The sequence below is a fragment of the Cryptomeria japonica genome, chromosome 11, assembly GCF_030272615.1.
Source record: "Cryptomeria japonica chromosome 11, Sugi_1.0, whole genome shotgun sequence".
NCBI lineage: Eukaryota > Viridiplantae > Streptophyta > Pinopsida > Cupressales > Cupressaceae > Cryptomeria > Cryptomeria japonica.
In genome coordinates this window covers 438,827,949-438,850,200 of record NC_081415.1, presented here as the reverse complement: position 1 = coordinate 438,850,200, position 22,252 = coordinate 438,827,949, and the positions used below count along the sequence as shown (strand labels likewise).

The 22,252-nt window shown below is 33.8% G+C and overlaps 2 protein-coding genes across 2 annotated transcripts; both read left to right on the top strand.

Moving 5' to 3' along the window:
* Positions 1-11,192: 11,192 nt before the first annotated feature.
* Positions 11,193-12,611, top strand: LOC131077745 (class V chitinase CHIT5b-like). The gene is made up of 2 exons (XM_059214079.1): positions 11,193-12,382; positions 12,467-12,611. Exons 1-2 carry the CDS (start codon positions 11,266-11,268, stop codon positions 12,487-12,489), a joined length of 1,140 nt encoding a protein of 379 aa, XP_059070062.1. The 5' UTR covers positions 11,193-11,265; the 3' UTR covers positions 12,490-12,611.
* A 3,646-nt stretch (positions 12,612-16,257) lies between these two features.
* Positions 16,258-17,487, top strand: LOC131077744 (nod factor hydrolase protein 1-like). Its single transcript, XM_059214621.1, has 2 exons — positions 16,258-17,371; positions 17,459-17,487. Exons 1-2 carry the CDS (start codon positions 16,258-16,260, stop codon positions 17,485-17,487), a joined length of 1,143 nt encoding a protein of 380 aa, XP_059070604.1.
* The last annotated feature ends 4,765 nt before the right edge of the window (positions 17,488-22,252 follow it).

Below are 22,252 nucleotides of genomic sequence, written 5' to 3'. Positions count from 1 at the left end.
ATGTTTGCAGCCCTTATTATAAAATTTCCAAAAAATATAATTTTGAATATATTTGATTTGATTATTATTTTTTGTTTTTGTTTATTATGAATGTAGTTTTTTCTTCATTATGGATCTGGAGTAGTCTTTGTAAATCTAGAATACTTCCTCATAGCAAACTCAAGAGATGCCACCTACTTCTATCAAATCTAAAGCATCTAAGAAAAATTCATTAACTCCCCTTAGGAAGCTTATCTTGAGAGAGTCATCTGTTAACTAATTATTTTAGATTTCTATTTGGTAGAACAAAAACATCTCCACATAATCCTCTCAGGGTTCATCTTCCCTCTGGCTCATCCTAAGGATATCATCTTTTTTCATATCTCCCCATCTATAGTAGTCTTCGTATTTCTTGCGGAACATCTCCTTGATTGTAGCCCAATTACCTACTACATCTCTCCCTAATGAACCATCTTAAGGCAAAACCCTTAAAAATTGCAAGAAACAGTTTTAATCTATGGGCATTTGTAGTATAAGCATAGCCTTTGGAGATATTATTAAACTCAAAAATACATGTTTTTTTTGTCATGAGCCCATGAAAATTAGGAAGGGCTAAAGGTGATATGTAATTGAGTGTGCAATATTCCTATATTGTTTCATAATGAGAAAATGCAATGTAGCTATCTTGTTATCTTAGTTCTTACCCCTTGCATACCACATGGTAGATTAAGGTTTAGTGGATGATGAACAAATAAATAAAGAATTTAGATTGGGAAGTAGTTGATATTTGCAGAAAATGATAGGTATGGTGAATTTATACCACAATGGCTAGATTGATCTCTTTGTTCATATTTCTAGGAAGGAACCTTCCAAATTGATCCCTTCTCCTGTGCATGTAATAAATATAGTTGACTATATCACTTGTTTACAATGTTAGTGTAATAGTGTACATTTTAAATTACGGTTTCAACAAATAAAACCGCTAACTAACCATATTAACCATGCATTGAAAGAAGGGAGTAAATCCAATAGATCTAGTCATAATTTGATTAGAAAACAAGTTGAGAATACTTATTAGATTTACCAATTTTGTGGGGTGTGAGCCTCCTTCTTTCTTAGTTGAATTTGGAATGTAATTGTGTAATTAGAATAAAATGATAAATAAGTGAGGTAATTTGACAAAAGCAACAAATTTCTCACAGTGCCACCAACTGAGATCTAGGCAAAATAAGATGTTTAGAACATGTTCTCAGATGTTCAACTTGATTTTTCGGCACTAGGTAATCCTTAAACCTTGGCACCCTAAGGAGATCATTCATAAGTGAATGATGAGGATTTCCTAAACCTTCTGTACTAGCTTGTGAAGGAGGGTTTATAGGGGCTTTAAAATTCCTTGTTTATTTTGAGATTATATTATAACCACTCCTATAAGAACTTTTTAATTGTGAAGAAGGACCATTTTCATGAATATCTTTAAATTTTGTAATGTAATGACACGTGGATTGATCAAACGGATAATTAGATGAAGAAGGAATATCCTTTTTAGGTAATTTCTCCTTTCTATCATCATTATTCACATCCACTTTGATAGGTTGGGAAGGAAGGTCCTTATCATCTAAGGCTTCATCTTTGCTTAATTTTATATGAGGAGATAGGTCATGAATAAAATGCATAACATCATCTTCCCTACAAATTTTTTGATGACTAAGATAAGCTCTAGGAGAATAAGGAGGATCTAAAGGGATTTCAATAAACTAACATTTTGATCTTGCCCCCTTTGCACTATCTGAGTATGCCTATGTGAGGAGGATGGTGTTATGTTTCTCTTCAATGCTTGCTCTCCATTGGAGAGATCATTAATCTAGGAGTATTGACTCTTTCCTCATTCACATTAGATACCCTAGGAAAGGTACAAGTTTTAACGTTGTTAATGTCACCTCTAGGATTATCATTGTCTACAAAAGCCTTTATATGATCTACACATGTAATGCATGTTCTCAAAAATGTCATCATAAAACAACATAACATGGATAAAAGATTTGAGATATTTAATGCATGCTCTTAAAAAAGTCATCATAAAATAACATATAACATGGATAAAAGCTTTGAGATATGATTTGCAATTAGGAAATGCTTTTTAATCCCTAAAAATCCAATATGAAAGAGTACTATGAATGAAAAGAAGCAATGTATTTAAATGAAAGAAGCCATTATCCAACACATGATTGTGATAAATGTAACTGAAAAGCAATGTAATCATATGTGAAATAGCAAACAAATAAGATTTAGTCAATTCTATTAAGATTGCCTAAAATCATATTTAAAAATATAAAAAATTATGCAATCCACAAGCCAAAATTAGCAAAATAAATTAGACGTTTTATGAAATTAACCACTAAATTTTTTTTTTTTATGATCTTTGAGTGCAAAATTTATTTTTCAAATGGCTAAAAAATCATATCCGAGACCACAAAATAGAAAAAGGCATGCAAGGAGGTGAGTTCACCAAAATGTAATGGTGTAAATTTGGAATTAGGGTTTTAACAAATAAAACCACTAACTAACCAAATTAACACTACATTGAAAGAAGAGGATAAATCCAATAGATCTAACCACAACTTGATTAGAAAAGGGACTAAGAATACTGATTAGATTTACCAATTTTGTGGGGTGTGAGTCTCCTTCTTTCTTAGTTTAATTTGGAATGTCATTAAGAAATTAGGTTAAAATGACGGATAAGTGAGGTAATTTGACAAAAACAATAAGCTACAGATGTCCCACAAAGCCACCAACTGAGATTTGGGCAAAATAAGATTTTTAGAACATGATCTTAGAAGTTTAGCTTGATTTTTTAGGACCACATAGCACAAATTTGCCTTGGTCCTCCAAATTTTTTGTTGTTGAAAGCTAAACTTGTTCATCACTATTGACACTATCATATTTCCCAAGTACAACTTTTGCACCTATTCCTGCACATAGAAAGAAAGGGAAATATGTTGTGGATGGGGGTTTGCCTAAGTCAAATCTCAAATTTGAAATTAACCATGAATAAAATAATACAAATATCGAAATAAATATTAAGGAAATATATCTCAGATCTGTAATTGTTGTTATTGATGTATCACTGTTTGAATGTAATGGGGTGACAAACACATGGAGATGAAAAACCCTAATCACACACACATGCTTGGATGAAGATTGATGTAACTTTTCTCCACAATGCTTGAATGATGAATATGCAACCTTGAATCTCTAAAGATTATTGATGATGAATCCTTCACAGAGGCATGAATACTTTAGGTAGCTTACGGATCTCAAAATGAATTGATAGGATGTCTTTATATAGGGTTCCTTAGGTAAATTACTGATTAGGCCGACCTCTAATGGTCATGTGTAGCCCTAGGAATAAAATGCTATCGAGGAGATATAACACCTATCCCATTTTAAATTGGGGCCCATTTGAGAGAGACCAAGGCATTTTGGGGTGCCTTGGTCCAAACTAGGGCATCCCATGCCTTGGTCCTTCTACAAACAAGACCAAAATAAATAGCCAAGGTGGAGGATATTCCATGGTAGGACCCACCAAAGGGTTTTCATGACATCAAAGTTGGAGAATAGAGTCAAATCAGACCTAGAGAGGAGATGAGGATATGACATGCTAAAATGGGAGTATTAACAAGAGGTGTAAATTAGATCAGTTATAATTTATGATGCTATAATTAGTAAAATACAAATTGGTGTTTGATTAATTTCTAATGATCCTTAGAACTAAAAACAAAGATTTATATTCCCGGGAAGGCATAAAATACTACTAAATGACACATATAATCTCATATTTTTCCACCATCCTTGGCAATGGCACCAAAACTAATTTAGACCAACTGGGTCAACTTTGCAACTCATAGATGAAATCATCCTACATTGAGAAATATTTAATGGGTATAGAGTGCATTAATTTATTAATCCAAGTTCATATTTACTTGAGATGGGTATGCCCTGTACGTGCACTATTAGGTGTCTAAGTTGTTGGAATCTAGGAATCAATTAACTTGTAGCTTACCTAAAGGAAAATAAAGTTCAACTAAAATATAAATTACATTTATAGACAAGAGATTGATTATAGTAACAATTAACTAACGAAGAAAATAAAAGATAAATAAATATATATTACATTTGTTCCCATGCGATAATCTAACTTACTACTCTAATAATTAAGCATTATGAAACTATGAAACAAAATATCAAACCGAATCATAAAACATACTCATTAAACTAACTCTTAAAGTAAATTACAAAAATACTAGTTGACCTATAAAGCAACACTTTACCTCAACTGGGCCTTGATTTAGGTTGGTGCACTTGTAAACTAGTTGTAGAATGAAGTTGCTACAATCTAAAACTTCTCATATATTCATTTATTTGAATGAAATTGATTATCTACAAAAAATCATGTATTGTTGTAAACAAAAAGCTTGAACAAAAAGTTAACAACCTATGGTTTTTCTTCTACAATATATTTATAGACTAACTTAATCTGATTAGCTATTCCTAGGATGCCACTCATTCCTAGTATGTAGGAAGAGAGCTATTGAATCTAGGAAATCATAAAAGAATATATATGGTCCTCATGAAAAGATCCAACCAACCATAACACAAGACTTAAATATCCACAATGCAAATGCAATAAAAACTTAGTAACAATGGTTATAATGAAGGTATACCATGCACTAAAGAATTATGCTATAGATAGGAGTCTTCATGGTGTCATTTGAATAGAGAAATCGTCACTTGAACATACACTTTGCACTTTGTTTCCTATGGTTGTAGGAATTGTCCTTGTCCATGCAATCAAATGACTATAGGAGATCCATAAGGAGTTTCATCTATTTTTTCACAATGCCATATTAGTACACAGAAACACTCTTCATAATGTTAACCACACAATTCCAACACATTTTCACATATAACTATGCATATGTATATTATCTATCATTTATAAGTAAACACACTTCACTACATATAAAATAGTCTTATCAGTTGGAAAGTATCATGGATTTAGATTAAAAGTATATAGTAACTAGAGTATAAAAGCCTATTAGGCCAAATGAAAAAGTCACTAAAATGGAGTCATCATATCCTGATTTGAGGTATGGTTAACATGGATGAATTGTAATTTGTTGGTTCAAGAAGTATTCAAACTGGTATCAATAAGGAAACTACTCATATCCTTTGTTATCATTTGAATTTGATTCTTATGTTCATATAAATATTGGTGCACGTTTTAGTGATGGTTGATATGGTTCACCTTAGCATCTTCCTTCTTCTTCCATAGATGGCATGTTGGAGGATATGATGATTTTTTGGTTGATTGTGGTTATCATGGTTTCTTTTATAGGTATCTTGTTGAAGCATGAGAGTATAGTGACTATTCATATGGTGCATAATTAGCTAAGAAATATTTTTCCCTTGTTTTTGATTTCTATCGGTGTATTTAAAATGTCAAGTGGGAGATTGTTAGGATTAAGGTGGCATCTATCTTGTAATCCTATGACATTGTTCTAAAATCGTCAAAAAGTGTCGTAAGACGCTTAAGATATATTGAAAATAATATTTTATAATATTCATTCTCATTATTGTTTCTAATAAATTCACAAGGGGTGATGGGTACCATTGTCAGTAGTAAAGGTGGGTTGCGGATATTATTATTTAATATTGTTTTACCCACACGTGAATGCCAATAAAGGTATAATTAATGACATGTGTAGTGGACATATAAGTGATCCTTGGGCTTCTCCAAGTGGGTAGTTGGAAGAGGCAACAAGTGTCTCTTGGCATTTTGTCATTTATTATATTTAATGTAATGTTTATTTTCCATGTTTTGGCACCCAAGTTGGAGGGAAATTTTGGAGCCAAAATTAATGTCCTTTTGCATTTCATGGAGGCAATCCAAGCAGTGAGGATGTTTGTAATTAATATTCCTCTTTGAATGCCTTGTTTGGCATTTTAGAGATCTTGTTTGTCTATATAAACAACCTTGGATGTAAAAATTAAGGAGGAACAGTTCAATGTAAAGTTTCTCTCTAGGAATAAGGATGGGTGGAGGAATAAAGATGTTTTACATAGGTATGTAGGTGCTCCCATGTTGGAGGAAAAGAGGAGAATGGATGTGTGTGACATATTGTAATCTTGTTTCATTGATAATGCATACTTGGTCTGTCTTCTTGGTGGAGTTTTTTTCTTGCAAGAGTTTCTCTATGTAAATCATATGTTATATGATGCTCTTATGTTTCTAATTTGTGCCTCTTTTCTACTATCTTATTGTGATGGTATGATTTGTATTTTATTAAGATAAACGGGTTTTACAAGGACCTGAAACCCAAAGTTGGAGAGAGATACAAAAAATTAAACAGTCGCTAACCAGTCCAAAAACAACGACAAAATAGCTATGAAAACAAGGGCCACACCCACATAGCAAAAACACAAAAACCACTAATAAAAAAAACTAAAAACCACTAAACGAGAGATTGCATCAACTCCAAATTATTTTGGATCATACTCTTGTTGATTTCCTTGAGCTCTTCCATGATGAACCTGGATGTACTCTTCTCTTGTTTCTTACTCCTTGTCCTCATATAGGGGCCAGTAGTGACTTGTGATCCTATACCTTGCAAGTTTGGCTCCTGGATTTTCTTCTTTTGTTTGGTGTTCGAGGGTGGGATACTGGTGATGGGTGAGGCTCTTTGGTCTGCAATCATCACATTGACCTTTTTAAGACTCTCAACATTGCTATTCATGGCTTCCCTGCTAATATCAACCAGATTCCTCAGGTTACCCTCAATCTCTTCCAAGATTATTTCCAACTGACCAATCCTTGATTCATGATCCATTTTCATGATCTTAACATCTTCTGTAAGTTTATATGTCATTCATATAAGCTTGTCAATTTTTCTCGGCATGGGCGTCTTAGTAAAAGTGTCAGTGATGCCCTTAATTCCTTCCTTTAGAATGTTGATCTCCTTGCTAACCCAAAGAAAGCAATTTTCATGGCTTTTAATAGAATTTTTAAGGAGAATATCAAAATCAGAGTTTTTTTTAGTATCCCCATATTCCCCTTGTTCAACATTAATGGGGATGTCAAGATTTATTTCCTCCTCCTTTCCCTTGGCTTCCCCTATTTTTCCTAATTTAGACATTTTCGTATTTGGTGGTCCAGAACCCTGTAGATTGGGGTTGGGGATTTTATACTTACTGGTAGCCCATTTGGGGTGTTTGTTTCTTTTGCTGCTGTGAGTGTCAAGTGTAATATTTTGTGGGGGACCCTCCTCTTGAGAGGGATAGTAGTCTTGATCTTTCCACACATTGAGGTCCCGCCAGTCCATAGCCATACCAAAACCCTCTTCCTCCATCTTCATGTCAGACATAATTTGTACATCAGAGTTGGTCGAAGAAATGGGGGTTTTGACAATCAGGGAGGGTTTAACCCCATGATCTTTGGCATATTCAATAATGAGCATGATTAACCCCTCATGCAAGACAGGGTTGTCACTATTTTTGGCGTGATTCTCTAGGCTATGTTCAAGAGATGATAACAAGTAGAAAGACAAAGTAATTCATTTGTTATGCCTAAAATGATTCAATATCATAAAATGGTAAGAGAGGATATTGTCATATCAGCCGTCAAGTGTAATGTACCTCATAATCACTTCATCCACATCCACCCAAATTGATTGCAGGTCCTTCCTATTATAACCGTTGTCAACCATCTTTCACACCATGTCTCTCTCACTTTGTTTATCAAAGAAGACCGTGATAGCTTCTTTCACTGCGCTCCTCTCTCTATAAAACTTCTTGCCATCCATTTGCATGTTGATTATCTCCACAATGAAGGCTTCATCGATTATAAACTCTACTCCAAAAGCCGTGAGGATACCTTTCTTCCAACCATTCACAAAATCCTCTATCATTTTTGGGTCATTTCCATGAAGCCTCTTGAGATACAACACAAGGCCCCCATCAGTAATCTCCGTTCACAACTCCCTGTTCTTTTCCCATTTGTCATTGGAAGTAGGCTCCATTCAATTTTTATCACCTCCCATAAGTAGTCTACCTCTATAAAATTGGGTGTAAGTACCAAACCCAAACCAGGCGATGAAAAACTAGAGACAAAAGAAAGCTCTAGAAACCTTGGTTTTGAAATTTGATCCCACGGAAGATCATTACTCATTTGGCAATTTGTCATCATTATTGTGAATTGAATGGCCCATACAGTTGGCGTCCTTTCTTGTCATTTCACACAATTATATCGAGAAAATTTCCCTTCCTGTCTACCACTGTATGTCCACATAATCCACACTAATGTTCGCCAGGTGGTCCGCTGGCATGTTACCTTCCCGATAAACGTGGGAAAATTTGAATTCGTCCAATTTTGTAATCATGATTTGGTACTTATGAATTAAATGCTTGATAGTTTAGTTGGGCTTAGTATTTTTACTCACACATCTGATGATGTTTAGTGAATCGCTCTCAAGCCACACTTTTTTGAACCCTTCTCTGATAGCTATGTGTAACCCAATGTAAGCATCTTTTACCTATGATGGTATGATTTTTTTATTGTTGTTATAAGTTCACATTATAAGGCGGTTTAATCAAGAATGATATGCATATTAATTTTAGCATCATTAAGAAGAAGGATCTAAGAATGACAATTCCATAATTTAAGGCAGCTTGATTTTAGATTTGTATATAAGTTTTATATTTCCATTTTTTAATAGTCGAAGCGTTGAATATCATCCTTTGATTTATTATTTGGATAGAGATAGAATATCACAACTTCTTGCATTACAACCTATATATTTCACAACAATTAATCTTTGCTATCTTGTCTAATGTCCTTGTAGTCTTGTAGGTTGTTCTTTGCTTTATTTGCTCTGCTACTATTTTTTTTTGTGCTTCATGACTATTTTATTTATTTATTTGTTGTGGCTTCTTGGTTGAAACTCTTCATTTATGGGGGCTTGCTCTCTAAGCCTATTTATTATATATTTTAAGTGCCAAATTGTATGGGTTGGGGCCCTTCCCCACTTAACTTAATAAAAATAATTAATCCTTGAAATTACCAAACCTGTAATGATTAATCCTCTTTCTAAAAAATTCTTTGAGAGAAAAGTTGAACATAGAATTAACATTTAGGTTGAATATTAGGGAAATAGGCTAAGGGATAAGAACTTGCTTTGATCCATAAGAATCTACTAAATCGATGATTATATCACTAGATTAGATGCTTGATTGAAAATATATAGGACATCAAAAGTGAAGATGATTTTTTTTGCTTTGTGGACTTCAAAAAGGCTTTTTGATGTATGTTCCTTTATGAGAATATTCAAAATAAGATAGAGGAATTTGGAGTTCTAGATGAGTTTAGAGTGATAATCATAAGTTTTATGAATAAGACAAGGCTAAAACTAGAATAAGTGATAGAATGTTTGAGTGATTGGAAGTGATACTGGCATCACATAGGGCTACTCACTCTCCCCATATTTGTTTAGGTTATATATTTTTGAGTTAGAGGAGTGGATAAATAAATATAGTTGCAAGGAAATTCATCTGACTAGATATGTAATAAATTTACTCTTTTATGTAGATGATCTCATCCTAGTTCCAAAAAAAACCTCATAGTTTGAGATAGCATTTCAGGAATCTAAGAATTTTTTTTTTGGAAGGAGGCAAGCAAGCAATAGCAAAAGCAATGTCATGGTCTTTTAATTATAGAGAAAAAAAGATTAACTTATCTTTATTTTTAAAGGTAGCCCATTGGAAATAGTAGAAGAATACAAGAACCTCAAGTTTGACTTTTAGAAAGCTCAATTGGAAAACATGTGGAGAAAAAGAATTAAAGTGGGGTGAAAAGCACTATATTTACTACAAAATAGATGTAGAAATGCAGAATTATGGGATTGGAAAACTAAGAGAATCCTATTAAATTTTTTTATAACTCTAATTATTCTTTATCGATTTAAAATTTAGGGTACTAGCATGTTAGATAAAAAATAAAGGCAAGTGGAAAGAATTTAGAAATGTTTAATCATAAGTAACCTCAAAACTAAGACTCTAGCTACCTAAAGAAGGATTAAAATATGGAGAGTTGCTACTAGCCTAGGTTGGTTATTGAGGAATGACTTAGAGACAAAAGTAAGAATGTACTCAAATAAAAAATAATGAAAAGTGGAGAAATAAATGGGACATTAATTTATAGGAATTTCCAAATACTAATGAATAAACAAAATTATGTCAAAAAAATTAGGATTGTTATATGAACAAAGTAAATTAGTTGGAATAAAGTTTACCATATTAAATAATTTAAGTATAATTATAAATTAGATCATGATGAAAAAGCTTAAAGAGGAGGTACCATCGAGTGGAAAGCAAAAGGTTGATAGCTTAGTTAAGGAATAGCTTGTATCATCTTAGGTATGCAATTGATAGATGGTTTATCTGGTTAAGGAGTGGGAAATGGTGGAGAGGGAATTGCACTACATGATAGAGTGGTTGTCCTACATTGACAACCATATCAACTATGAAGACACCTTGAAGGTAGACAATCTAAATAATTTATTTTAAGGGGTAAAGTTTAACAAAATTTCAAACATTTTGATCAAGCTCGATTGTAAAAAATATGACATTAAGAAAAATTTACAAATCTTATAAAATTTTTGTGCCTTCTAACATGCTACAGTTTTGTTGCTGCTCTTGATCTTATATACTATTGTAATCTTATAGACATTATTAAGTAGTGAACTCTTTAGAACTGATGTGCATTATTTAATTATAGAAACCTATAGTTGGAAACGGTCGATCCCTAAATTCCATAGATGTATGTTGACAACAAACAAGATTGATGAAGGTATAAGGCAAAACGAACGGACAATTTCTTTATTATCATCTTGCATCACTATTATACGTTGATAGTCGTTGATCTTGAAAATGAGATCACTCCGTCCCATAAAAAATAGCACTGAAAATTTTAAAAAGAAAAAGAAAATTGAAAAATAATACAATTTCAAACGTTATAGATATAATCGCTAAGGCGGGCCAAATCTTATCACGGTTTTCAATTTTAATTGCGGAAATGGAAGCGTGCGGTATTCGGCAGACCAGCCGGATCTCTTCTCTTCAATGTTACCGAGGGAAAGAGAACCCAACATTACCGGGTTGATTTGGTACCAAAATATAAGCTCTACATATCTTATCGTAGCATTCATCCCCAGCAATTTGTTTTCCAACTCCACAATGAAGAACTTGCAATACATGATGCCACTTGTATTTCTGGCACTATGTTTACTCTTCTGTTCAGCAGAGGCACAAGGAGGTTGTGCTTCCTCAATTGTTCAGGCTGCGTATTGGCCGTCTTCCACCGCCTCATTCATGCCGCCCGCTTCCATCAACGCATCCCTCTACTCTCACATCTATTACGCCTTTGCAGAAATGAATGACCAAACATTCCAGCTGGAGGAGCAGATAATGATGGGTGAATTCACCACAACAGTGCAGCAGAAAAACCCGTGCGTAAAGACGCTCATCTCCATCGGAGGCGGGGGATCCAACTCCACTGCCTTTGCTCTCATGGCAACCAATCCCATCCGGCGTGTAGTCTTCATAAAATCAGCCATCGCTCTCGCCAGACGCCACGCCTTCTACGGCCTCGACCTCGATTGGGAGTTTCCCGGCAACTCTACGGAAATGGAGAATTTGGGTGAATTGTTCTCCGAGTGGAGACAGGCCATAGATTCAGAGAGCAGATCGTCGGGCCGCCCTCCGCTTCTCCTGAGCGCAGCAGTGTATTTTGCGCAGAGATTCTTCTTATGGGGCGAGCACAGAAGGTACCCATCGGCCTCCATTGCCGAAAACCTCGACTGGGTAAATGTGATGGCCTTTGATTATCACGGGTCAAGGGACACTTCTGCGACCGGAGCCCCCGCAGCGCTTTATGACCGTAGCTCTAACGTTTCGACCAGCTATGGGATTTCAACCTGGGTCGACTCCGGATTGCCGCCGCGTAAAGTTGTAATGGGGATGCCGCTTTACGGGCCTTCGTGGGTGCTCAAGTCGCTAAACCAGACGGGCATTGGAGCTCCTGCTGTGGCGGCTGGTCCCAAACAAAATCTCAGCGCCGAAAGCGGTGTTATGTTCTTCTCGGAGATCCGAGATTTGATACGGGTCAATAATGCGACCGAGGTGTTCGATACTGAAAGTGTCTCAGCTTACTGCTATGCGGGAGAGTTATGGGTGGGTTATGATAACCAGGACTCCGTGGCTGCCAAGGTTAAATTCGCTAAGCAAAAGGGCCTTTTGGGATACTTCTTCTGGGCTATTAGCCAGGATAGTAACTGGATGTTGTCTACCATAGGTTAGTCCTATCTTTCTGTTTGTTATTTTTTATTATTTTAATGCTTTTGTTATGATTATTACTGATGGGTTCTGGTTGGTGCAGCTTCTCAGTCGTGGAATAAATGAGATCTTGGTTGGCCTTCGATGTGGGTGGGGACAGAAGAATGACGGAAAAAGTGATGCTCCTCTCATTAATTCTATGTAATTTTCTTTGTTTACGAATAAAATGTTACAGAATTTAAAAGCAATTTGTTTTGTACCCATAAGATTGGGGCACAGTATCTCCTGGTTTTTTCATTTGAAAAATCCAAAGAATTCACCACTTGTTAAGTTAGAGCTTTTGCCATTCTCTTAAATTCAAATGAGAAAACCAGCAACTAATTTCTTCCTTAGTAAAGAAAACTAAAACTAAAATGACTTCGTACATTTTCTGGCTGGCAACTTGCTGCATTTTCTGTTGTTTCTTTTAAAAAATGTTTAAAATGGTAACCTGCACAAATTTATATGTTCCGGTTCTCCGTGGCTTTTGGGAGCAGAAAGGGGTGCTATAAAATATCAAACTGTTCCTACGTAAAAACTGACGATCTTTGTTTAGTCCGTCCGACAAATATACAGTCCAACATGACAGCGAGGACTGATAGTTAAAGCAGTATTATTACTTAACCTTCAAATGCCACGTCAACTGATCATGACCCCTTAGAAATATCACCAAATAATGTGTTAATTATTGATTAGGTTGATTGGTTGAGCATTTCTTAATAGTTGTGATAGCATTTATTGATTTAATATTTAATATTTTTATTTTGGAGTATGATCTTGGAGCCTTGTACTCAGCAAGACTTGATTTTTGGTGGGTTCATTTACAACCTTTCAACTTTACCAACGGAACAAGGGTTGTTGACAAATATCTAATATTTTTAATAATATAGTATTAATAATTATGGCTTTAAAATTGTTAATGTTGATCACGTGTATTCATAATTGAGTAAAATATATTTTCCAAATTTAAAAAATAAATAATGTAACGTCACATCAATATACAAGAAAACATGACACAATACACAATTATTAATCTAACTTTTTTAAGAGGTTTTTTGGACACCTCAACAAAAAAAACTATACCAATATAGCATCATATTTGATAATGTGATGCTAAAACCTTAGTTATAAACAAGAAGCTTGTCAAGTAAGTCATATTAAAAAAAATTAAGAGTGATTTGAAAACATCATCTAGGATTTTGAGTGGCACAAAATTAAACTACTTAATTATTATATCTTTCAATTTTCATTTTTTCAAACACAAATCTCTACATCAAGAAATGTATAGAAGATAAAATAAAGTGTCCAACAAAATAGATGTAGAAATGCAGAATCATGTATGATGTTCATTTTAATTAATTTATTTATATTTTTCTATATTTTATGATTCATATTTGTTAGAATTAAATCACATCTAATTAGGTGATGGCTATTTTGATAGCCAAAAGGTGGCTACACTACGTCTTTGTATTTATATCTATTATTATATATTAATTGATATTTTCAAAAATATAAATATAAGTATGCAAAATCAAAATAAATGAAGAATAAAAATTGATATTTAAAATTTGTTATTGTATTATCACTGCAAATATTTAATAAAGAATCGCATGTTTGTTACTTATTTAGACATCTATTTATTGAAACTGGGATGAAGATTTTTATTTAAATGAATGATTTGATTTAAATTTATAGGGTTTTGTGGAGACAAATGAATGACTAGGCTTTGATATTAGGTCTTGTTGTCCTATTAAAGATGGAGTGGATGGGGATATGTGATGATTGATATTAGTCATTTAGCTCATTTATTGATTTAATGGAATTATTTATTTATCTTGATCAAAGAGATAACTGATTTGATTTTGATTTATTAATTATTTTGTCCCTTTCAAAGGTTTGTTAACTATTATGATCAACAAGTTAACGGTTGATATTAGTCATTTAGCTCATTTATGGATTTAATAGAATTATTTACTTATCTAGATCAAAGAGATAATTGATTTGATTTTGATTTATTAATTATTTTTTCCCTTTCAAAGGTCTTTTAACTATTATGATCAACAAGTTAACTAATTTGATTGATCATGCTTTATTTTTATTGTGTGATTAGATTATTTGTGGCTAATATATTTAAATAATTTTTATTATTTTTAAGACATGTGGAAGAACATTTTATTAAAACTAATTGAGAAATAAAAAATTAAGGTCAATTTTATTTTGATAAAGTAGATTATTTAATGTAATATAAATTATTTTAATGAACGAATATATTAAGGTGTTGAGATGGAGGTGATGGTATGGAAATGGATGTTAGTAGGATTTTATTTTCTACAATTTAGCCCTCTTTAAAATGGTGTTGCACTTACAAGAGGCAATGTCATCTCAAGATCGCCCAATGACCACATAAAGGATGAGGCACAATCACTCTTAAGTGCATCTCAGATGGCATAAGGAATAGATCTTGTGTTCATCACATTCCTAAAAATTAATGTAACATGAAAACAAGACAAGAATTAGGTGACTTCTACAGTGCAACATTTGTCCTACAATACATAGAACTGACCACTAAGATTTCAGATTTTAATTTTAATTTTTTGTTGACTCACCTATTTCATTCTCTCCACAAGTTGACTTGTCACTTATTTTGTGCGATCTATTTTCATTTAAAAGTATTCAATGTGCATTCATTTCTAATCACACACATTAAAAGGAACATCATTCTAAGAATATTTTGATTTGGAACACTATAAGAAACCTAAGTTTTGCATCCACATTTGAAGATATTTGTATGATTAAAGAGTGTTGACTTCAACCATTTCAATAACCATAAAGTTGGTCTAATCAAAGGGGTTTGACTCAGGAGAAAATGAGTCTTGCACTCTAACAATCTCCTCTAAATTACCAATGCTTCATAGTCATCACAAAGTAAAGAAATTGAAGAATAAAAAAATAAAAGCATGGATTATTCCAAATGAAATCTGCAATTACATTTGTGACCCTAAACTGCAAAACAAACCAATTGTAAAATTAACAAAAAAATTCTAATTTTGAATTGATATATGATTTGTTATATTTTTTAATCTTAATATTTTTAAAAAATTTAATGTGACATGAACTTTATTCATTTATGTTAATCTTAGAATTAAAAATATTAATCCTCTTCACTTTTTTAATCTACCTAATTATTAAATTAATTTTATTTAATCTATATATGCTTGATTGCTTACATTTACACATAATCCTCCTAAAATAAGCTTTGGGAAATGTATATTTTCTTTCAACAAATAAAAATGAAATGGATTACGGATATTATAAATTGAGCTATCATTCAAACATTAGTGTTAAAAGGCTTAAAAGAGATTCAAATCCTCATCGAACTGTGGAATCTTTATTATTAAAACGTTTCACTCTCCTTAAAACGAGGATAGTTGAAAAATCATAGATGCCCCTTCAGATTTTTCTCTATAACTTTTGTGCTTGACGTTTTCCGCAATAAATTTATAACTTGTGCGCTCGAAATTTTTCGCAACAACTTCATAACTTTTGCGCTCGACGTTTTTCGCCCAGAGATGCCTCGTCCCCTTCTCTCTTCTCTCCGCGCTCCTCTTTGTTTTTTCCTGATTTGAACTTAATCATCTCAACTCTATGTTTTGACCATCTCATCTTCTTACCTTAGATGACTAGTCGGTATGGCAAACCTCTAAACTTAGGGAAGATTTAACCAGTCATGTTGCATCACTATCTACAGTTAAGTTTATGATTTGACTTGGAACTTGGTAGATTTAAGTTAATTATCTAAGCTCTACGTATATTATCATATCATTCATTCCCAGCAATTTGTTTTCCAACTCCATAATGAAGAACTCGCAATACATGATGCCAATTGTATTTCTGGCAGCATGTTTACTCTTCTGTTCAGCAGAGGTAGCAAGTTGTGCTTCATCAAATGTTAAGGCTGCGTATTGGCCGTCTTATACGGTCTCATTCATGCCTCCCGCCTCCATCAACACAGCTCTCTACTCTCACATCTTCTACGCCTTTGCAGATATGAATGACCAAACATTCCAGGTGGAGGAGCAGGAAACGATGGGCGAATTCACCACAACAGTGCAGCAGAAAAATCCAATCGTAAAAACGCTCATCTCCATCGGAGGCGGGGGATCCAACTCGACTGCCTTTGCTCTCATGGCAAGCAGTCAGATTCGGCGTGCAGTCTTTATAAAATCAGCCATCGCCCTAGCCAGACGCCACGCTTTCCACGGCATCGACCTCGATTGGGAGTTTCCCAGCAACACTAGGGAAATGGAGAATTTGGGCAAATTGTTCTCCGAGTGGAGGCACAGCATAAATTTGGAGAGCAGATCGTCGGGCAGGCCTCCTCTTCTCCTGACCGCAGCCGTGTATTTTGCGCAGATATTTTTCTTATGGGGTGAGCTCAGAAGCTACCCGGCGGCTTCCATTGCCAAAAACCTCGACTGGGTAAATGTGATGGCCTTTGATTATCACGGTTCAGGGGACACTTCAGCCACGGGAGCCCCCGCAGCGCTTTATGACCGCACCTCCAACGTTTCCACCAGCTATGGGATTTCATCTTGGGTGGACTCCGGACTACCACAGGAAAAAATTGTAATGGGGATGCCGCTTTACGGGAAATCGTGGGTGCTCAAGTCGCAAAACCAGACGGGCATAGGAGCTCCCGCTGTGGCGGCTGGTCCCAAGCAAAATCTCAGCGACGAAAGTGGTACTATGTTCTTCTCGGAGATCACAGACTTCATACGGGACAACCATGCGACCGAGGTGTTTGATATGGAAAGTGGCTCAGCTTACTGCTACGTCGGAGAGTTATGGGTGGGTTATGATAACCAGGACTCGGTTGCTGCCAAGGTTAGATTCGCTAAGCAAAAGAGCCTTTTGGGATACTTCTTCTGGGCCATTAGCCAAGACAGTAATTGGATATTGTCCACCACAGGTTTGTTCTATCTTTCACTTTGTTATTTTTCTTTCAATTCTTTTTATTATAAGTACTGTTACTCATGATGGATTTTGGTGAATGCAGCTTCTCAGTCGTGGGACAAGTATTCTTGATTCGCTATTGGTGTGGGTTGGGAGTCGGGACCAAAGAATGACGAACAAAGCGATGGGCTTTCGTTGTAATTTTCTTTGTTTAGAAATAAAATGTCACAGAATATAAAAGCTAAGTATGACGTCTAGTAACATGCTGAGTTTGCGTATTTTCTGGCAACTTGCTATTCTTTCAGTTTTTTGTTTTTGTTTTGAAGAACGGAATACCTACTGTTCTTAACCTGTGCTTAATAGTTTATGTTGCAATTGCCGTGGCTCTTTGGGTGTATAAAGGCCATTGTTTTATGAAGAATTCAGAACTTTGGCAGTTTCTATTGCAGAAAACTATTGCTCTTGAAATATTTTCGAAAGAATCAGAGTTTTATAGCACACCAAGGGATAAAAGTTCTGGCAAAGGTGGTTTTTTCCTTTTTTTTTTAACTATGAGTCCTGCATTCAATTGTTTATGCTAAGGGAAAAATTGGTTCCTTGTAAAAAATTTAATAACAAAGAAGGGCTTTGCTCTTATAAAGGATGTGTCGAAGTAGAGCAAAAGACCGAGCTTTAATTGCTTATAAACAATTTTTTCGTTACAATAAATTTGTAGTAAAAATTTATATAGTCATAATGAATTCGAAATTTATTAGATAAGAATGGATTCAAGAATAAGCTTTAATCACAAGATTAATAATGCTATTTTAAATTTGAGTTAGATCTTAAAATTGTTAAGACTCTGTGGGTTATGTTTGTATGGATTCTTAGGGGTGATCTAGTATCCCTTACCCTTTTTTGGCGATTAGTGTACTTTAATCTATAATTAATGGAAATGGCTACTATTCATCAAAAAAATCGTTAAATAATTATTTCCTAACAAGAGCAAATGAGATATAATCACCACCAAAAGATTAGGTTATTAAATTAAAATGGCACATATGAAATTAACTTAATACTTCTATGGGTATTTAGAAAGTCAAATAAACAACATAGTAAAAAACTTAATTTTTTCCATAACTATTCAAGTATATAAATTTTAGAGTTATAATAAAATCTATTAAAAAAAAGGGTCATTATCAATTTAGTAATCACCATGAGTTGATCCTTACTACTAAAATGGTTATTTGATAGTATACAATATATGTAAGTACAAGAAGATAGTATTCAATTTAAGTGAAATATATGTTCCAAAAAAAATTACATTTGTTTAATTTGTTTTTGTGTAAACCTACTTAGGTTTAAATATTTTCTATGTTTTTAATGAAATCTAATTTGAAGCATTCAATAAAAATATAGAAATAATTTCTCATTTATTGCTTAAAGAACTATTGCAAAGAATTACAAAAGTAAAACTAGCATCTGATAAGAGCAAATTGAATATTGTAAGCTTGAATAATTTAAAATTGGAATAGACTAGGGGATTTGGAGGAACACTTTTAGAATATATATAGGTCCCCAACATTGAAAAAAGGTAGTCATGTTGGTCAATAATGCAATGTTGGCTATATTTTATTATAATAATTGGTGTCTATGTATATTGGAGAGATTATACTATTCAAGAATACATCTAATCTATACCCCAACCCCGAATCTAATGATAAATCCCTCACAAGTGTTTCCAATGTCTAGGTATTCAATTTTGAAGTTATAGTGAAAGGTAACATGTGTTAAATACTATTTGGAAAATTATCTCAACTAGTTACCTAGGTAGTTTCTTTCAACCTCAACAAATCCTCAATAAAATTTTGAAATGTGTGATCCTCTAGTCAAGTGATGTAGAGTGGTGTTTGTATATTAGAATCATAAATAATAAAACCCCTAGAAGAAACCTATCTATTGTGGTGTGTGCAAGTGAAATGAATAGATTAGTGGGTAATGGGAAATACAGGATTGCTTTTGGGAAATAATGGGAAACTATTTTTTATATTTTTGGGAAAAGATGAATGTATAGGGAGATAAAAACTCTAGGAAGCCATAATAATAAATTAGGGATAGTGATGGATGTCCATACACCAAGGGAATCACAAAAATACACTAAGGAGATGAAGGACAATATAGTAGAGAACTTGGAGAGTGTGTAACAAGGATCTTTGATAAATTTATTTAATAATGTCTTCAAAAGCATGTAGCACTTTTGAAGATTATTATGAAAATCTATGATGATTGGATGTGTTGTTCCCTTGAAATTGACTTGGTATATAGATTTATTATATGCTAGGCTTTGGCGACCATTAAAAAATATATTAAGATGGTTCCAAGTTTAGTGTAGAAGCCTCATTTAAAAAATTATTTTTTAAAAAATTTACCTAGACACAGAGTCATTTGACTACAAGGGTGTCCAAGATACAAGTGTTTTGTTTAGATTTGGCTTGAAATTTTTGGGGGTGGATTTTAGTCATTAGAAAAATCTCAAACACAATTGTAAATCAGCCTCTTCTAAGGGAAATATTCAAAGAATGGAAATGAGTCTTAGAACATACCAAGGAAATGAACAATAAACTAAGTGAAAAAATATAATATAAATATTATAAAGTACGCAAAGTTTAACCATAGTTTTTTTCCCTCACTTTAGCAAGTTGTTGTAACTAAGTTAGAAAACACAATAAAGTACATAAGTTATAGAAGTGATTGAAACATATAAGGAGAGAATAGTGATAAAAAGGATTAAGAAGATATTATTCTCTCTCATATTATCTTCACTTTCTCCTTCATCATGACATATGTTTCATTCCTACAATACATCCATGACAAGAAACACAATTAATTTACTCATTTATAAAGAAAAATGCCACTAAATAAAATGGAACATGTTAAAAATAGTACAAGAGTCATGCTAAAATATAATCACACACATGCATGCATTTACTTTATTGAGTTATTAGTTTATGACAACGTACCAAACAACCATGAGATTTATGAAGAATCACATTTAATAAGAGCAAGACAAGGAAATGATGTTGATGATCCAAGAATAAAGCATAGAATGAAGGTACTATGACAAATATTTTTGGATGGAGAGAGAGAGAGAGAGAGAGAGAGAGAGAGAGAGAGAGAGAGAGAGAGAGAGAGAGAGAGAGAGAGAGAGAGAGAGAGAGAGAGAGAGAATATCATTTTCATTAAATAGTTTGGTTAGCCAAAAATATAAAATAAACAAAAAGGTGAGGTGGTTTTACTTTGGCTATATGAGGTTACCACTCAAAATATTCTAGGTTAAATCCTATAGTGTCCTAAATTGTATTTGTACTCACTTAGGCCTCACTTTGTCATTTCGTCCTCCAAGGTCTGACTGAAGCACTGATTCTGCTCACACCAACTACTAAACATAATTTTTAACTTTTTTCACTATCTCCCCTTGATCTTGAAACCCTAATTTCCAGGACCATGGCGCCAGTGTCCTGGTCCTTTAAAAAGGGTCCATTTTGGGGCTTCATAATGGTCATCTAATTTTGGCGGGGACCTAGATCTTGTGTCGGCTCATGTCTGAAATTCAATTTTATTTTAAACTAGAAAGAATAAAAGGAGGTCTACCCCTCTCGTTTTATACCTAATGAATTCAATATCTCAATTACACTAGATAGAAAATTTAAGTGAGGAAGCAATCGGTCTTATATCAAGCATTAGAGCATAAGTGAAGTCCAGATTCAAGCATTCAAGATGATATTCATGTTCTATATTTTATGAAGACAATCTTCATGAAACCCTAATTCCTGGGTGGAGATAAACAAAAATTCATTAAAGGCATATCATTAGTGTTTCATTCATTCTCAGCTTTTCCCTCAAAAGGAAATTTTTTTACTGCAATACTTCATTTACATTTTCAATTCAATTTCATGGTTAATTCCAAAACTGGGGTTTGACTTAAGGCAAAACCCTATTCCCAACAATTTTCCCCTTCTTTTGTGTGTGCAAGAAACAAGTATAGAGTTGTGTTCGAGAGGATCAACAAGATTTGCAGAGACAAACATATTTATCTTTCAACCATGATAAATTAGAAGGACCAAGCTGAATCAGAGAAACACGGTCCTGAAGAATCAAGTCAAACTTCTAGGAACATATCCAAATCATCTTATTCTGCTTAGATCCACATTGGTGTCTCTATATGACATCTTTAGCCCACTATTTCTATCAAATTACTTCAATAATTCACTATCTTGCCCTAATATCAACAAATTCAGATTCAATTCAATTTAAGGAGGAAAGAGCCCCATCAATGAGGCATGAAATCATATCAAAATCCAGGTCTATCAAGGCTATATCTATTATATTTTCTCCTTAATGTAATGGTTAATTAGGCTTGTTAGTGGTTTTATTATCTTAATTTAATCCTAACCCTAAATTTTACGAACCAACTCTGATACCATTTAACACAGTCAAGGCAAGGATATCTAATGAAGGGAAGCCCAACCTTGCAGCTTAACACATAAACCATACAAATCATACCGGTAACCGGTAACAAGGTTCCAGAAACAACAGGAAGAACAACCGGTAACAACACTTAACACATAACCGGTAAACAATGTGAATGAATCTTATTACAATCTGAAGAATGATACATGCCACATGTTGGATCGCAGTCCAGGATACAAACAATGCTTACAATGCAATTACAATATCCGCATATTGTCCACATATCAAATCGTCTTCCGGTAGCAATCTACCGGTTCTACCCTAACCCAGACCTCAGCCTTCCAGCCTCAGTCCTATCGGATCAGAATCTTGCCGGTTCTACATCTTTGCTCAATCTCAAAACTCTATCTTTAATATTATAACTTCTCCTTGTCTCCAAATGATTCAA